The 3,292-nt window shown below is 55.2% G+C and overlaps 1 protein-coding gene across 1 annotated transcript; it reads right to left on the bottom strand.

Annotated features, from left to right (window-relative positions):
- Window positions 1–20: 20 nt before the first annotated feature.
- On the bottom strand, window positions 21–2,582 carry LOC119879131 (zinc finger X-linked protein ZXDB-like). The gene has a single exon (XM_038589571.1). It carries the CDS (start codon window positions 2,565–2,567, stop codon window positions 21–23), a length of 2,547 nt encoding a protein of 848 aa, XP_038445499.1. The 5' UTR covers window positions 2,568–2,582.
- Between the last annotated feature and the right edge of the window lie 710 nt (window positions 2,583–3,292).

Here is a 3,292-nt window from a genome sequence, read left to right as displayed (position 1 = left end):
GTAGTTCCGAGACACCTGTTTCAACAAAGGGTGCTTGAAGGAGTCAGAGCATCTGTGTCCACTGTAAGCTTACTGCTGGGGGTCAAGTCCCCAGCCTGGGGCTCTTGACTCGAGTTTTTCATAGCCAAAGAGCCCAGAGATACCAATGGCCCCACACTTAGATTTGAGACATCATCCATATCTAAGGGACTCTGCTGAAAACCAGAGGCTGTCGTTCCAAAAAAGAGAGAGGTATCCAGACTCTGAGGAAGGTCACTGGTGGCCATCAAGGCCCGAGGGTCCACAGCCTGCCCTAATGAATTATTATTATTAGCAGGGAGGCTCCCTGCCAGAGTTGAACTCACAGAAGCCACATCAATAGTCAAGATTCCAGAGTTTGCCAATGCTGTGTCCAGCACTGCAGCGGAGCTACTGCCAGGCACATCAGAGGAGAGAGACACTAGCTCTGCATCACTGAGGTCATTCTGTCCCTGGCTGGTAAGTTCACTGCTGGGCGTAAGAGAATTTGCAGCTTCTAGCTGAGCTAAGAGATCCTGGCCAAGGTTGTGCCTTTTGGCCAAGTGGGTCTTCATGCTGTGCTTGGATGTGAAGAGCTTATTACAAGTAGAGACTGGGCAGCGGCTTTTCCAGGTGTCCACGTCCTGCAAGTGTTTCTTGGAGTGAATGTAGAGACTACTGCGAGCAGAGAACCTGGCACAGCAGCCTTCCACAGGGCACACAAAAGGCTTTGTGCCCAGGTGGGTTATGCTGTGGCCTTTCAGATGCTCAGCCCTTGTGAAAGATTTCCCACAGCCTTCCACAGGGCACATGAACCTCCGGTCATCCTCGTGCTTCCTTTTGTGCCTCAAGAGTTTGGACATGCTGGTGAAGTTCCAGCCACAGCCGTCAAAGTCACAAAGGAAAGGTCTCTCACCTGTGTGGCTCCGCAGGTGAATTTTCAGGCGACAAGCCTTGTCGTACTGTTTGCTACAGCCTGGAAAAGAGCAGGAAAAGAGTTCCTGTTCCCTGAAATGGGCACGGTTATGGGAAAACAGGGCACTCACTGTGATAAACGTCTTCTTGCAGCCGGAAAATGCGCACTGGTATGGCCTCTCAGGTTCGAAATGGCTGCGCTGGTGGGCGCTGAGTTTGGCCTGAGTGGGGAAGCTCTCCTCGCACACCTCGCATTTGAACGAGTTCTCCTGCTCATGGCCCTTCATGTGCGCCTTGAGGTTATACACCGTGGTGAAGCTCTTGCCACAGCCCTCCGCAGGGCAACCAAAGGGCCGCAGTTTGTCGTGCGACTGCAGGTGCCTCTTGAGCTTGTAGGAGGTGGTGAAAGTCCATCCACAGCCGCCCAGGGGGCACTTGAAGGGCCGCTGGCCCTGGCTGCTGCTGTGAGTCAGCAGGTGCACCTTCAGCTGGTGCTTCTTGGCGAAGGTCTGTCCGCACTGCGCCTCGGGACACAGGTACAGCACCACGCCCGGGCCCGGGCCCAGCGGCCTGCGGGGACTCTCGGCTGCGGCCCGGCCCTCTGCCTCCTCCTCAGGCGCTGGGGCCGGCGCCGGTTCAGCCGGCTCGGCCAGCAGGAGGTCGGGCGGCAGCTCAGGGCAGCAGTCGTTGGGCTGGACCCCCGCTTGCGGAGCCATCAGACCCCCAGGCTGAGGGGCAGGCGCGACTTCAGGCTCCCAGGCTGGCGGCGGGGGTGTGGCCAGGGTGAGGACACCGTTCTCGAAGCGCAAGAGCAGGTTTTGGTTGTGGATGGTGACGGTGCCCGTGAAGGCCGCGGCGGGTGCCAGACTTGGGGCGGGGATCGGGTTCTGGGCCGGGGCTGGGGCGGGGACTGCAGACAGGCAGCGGGGGCCTAGCGCCTGGCGGCCCGCGGGATTCGCGCCACTCTCACCCTGCTGCAGCTGTGGGACCGACTCGGCCTCCTCCCTCCATACAGGCCCTGCGGCCTGGCCATCGCCCGCGGTCTCCACATCGCCACCCACCGGGTCCAGCAGCACCAGGAAGAAGTCATCGCTGTCGCCGCCACTAGCATAATCCGACCTGGGCGCCAACGGGCTCAGGCCCGGGCCCCGTGAGGCCGCGCGGGCCTCCTCGCGCCGCCTCCCGGACCCGCCATCTTGGGGGCCCCGGAGCAGCAGGAGGCGGCGCGCGGGGACCTGGCCAGCCCGCGGGTCAGGGCCGCCGTGGAACCGGCTGCCGCCCGCGGGGCTGCCAGCACCACCACTCTGTCGTGTCCCACGAGGCGGGAGCAGCCTTGGGCTTTCCATCTCCGAGGCGGTGAGGCTCGGCTGGAACCGGAGCCGCGGAGGAGGCGCGACCCCGCCCCCTGCCGCGGGCCCGAACACGTTCCTGAAAGGAAAAAAAAAAATGTGCAATGCGCAGAAACTGGCCCTATCAGATATTAAAACGTGTTTAACGACACAGTGATTTAAATATTCTGGTACTGGATCTCTGGAACAGAATAGAAAGCCCAGAGGCAGAGCCTCGTATGCACAAGTAAGTTCTACACCCAGTATTTGTAGGAAATCAAGGATGTCTTCCCAGATAGTGGGGAAATGAAAGTTCATTCGGTACATTTAACCGAGCAATCTATCTGCTAAATGCAACTTAAATCTCTGTGTCATTATATACACCAAAATAAACACCCCCACTCCCTCCCAGTGCTAAGTATGGTGCTTTTAAAAAAATTGTTTGCTGGTTGGCTGCCTGGCTGGCTGGCTGGATTTATCAATCCAGTGAGAGAAAATTCCTGGAACAATAACACTTTGTGTCAACATCAAAGTACCGTAATGCTAGCAAATTCAAATGAAAATGATGTCCTTTTCTTTTTTATTTATTTATTTTTTATTTTTTTCTGGGTAGCTTCCATATCCAGAACTGTCTTGAAAAAGGTCCTCAGGAAAATTTGTCTTACAGTTCGTTTTTTTTTTTTTTTTTTGGCTTGCTGATGTGATGCAGAAATTAGAATGAGTAAGAGGTGAGGCCAAAACAGATTACCACTGTTCAGCCTAGAAGTGCAAAGCTTGGAAGATGAAACAATTTATACTGAATCCTGGAAAACCCAACCCACTCCTGGGTCCTTCCAAGACAGTGCCCAACCTAAACCAACTCTTTGCCATTACATCATGGTAAATCTCATGTCCAATCCCACAGCATTCCTCAGAACATTCCTCTGTTAATGCTAGATTCTCCAGCACATGGAGGTCTCTGGACAGAGTACCAGTTAAATGTGGTAAGATTAAACCCTAAGGCACTGTGATGGACTCTACTGAGAAAAATGCACATATGACCATGTTCAATC

This window comes from Canis lupus, unplaced genomic scaffold (genome assembly GCF_011100685.1).
Source record: "Canis lupus familiaris isolate Mischka breed German Shepherd unplaced genomic scaffold, alternate assembly UU_Cfam_GSD_1.0 chrUn_S317H477, whole genome shotgun sequence".
Lineage (NCBI taxonomy): Eukaryota > Metazoa > Chordata > Mammalia > Carnivora > Canidae > Canis > Canis lupus.
The sequence above is the reverse complement of the archived record's forward strand: the minus strand, read 5'-3'. Positions and strand labels throughout refer to the sequence as shown.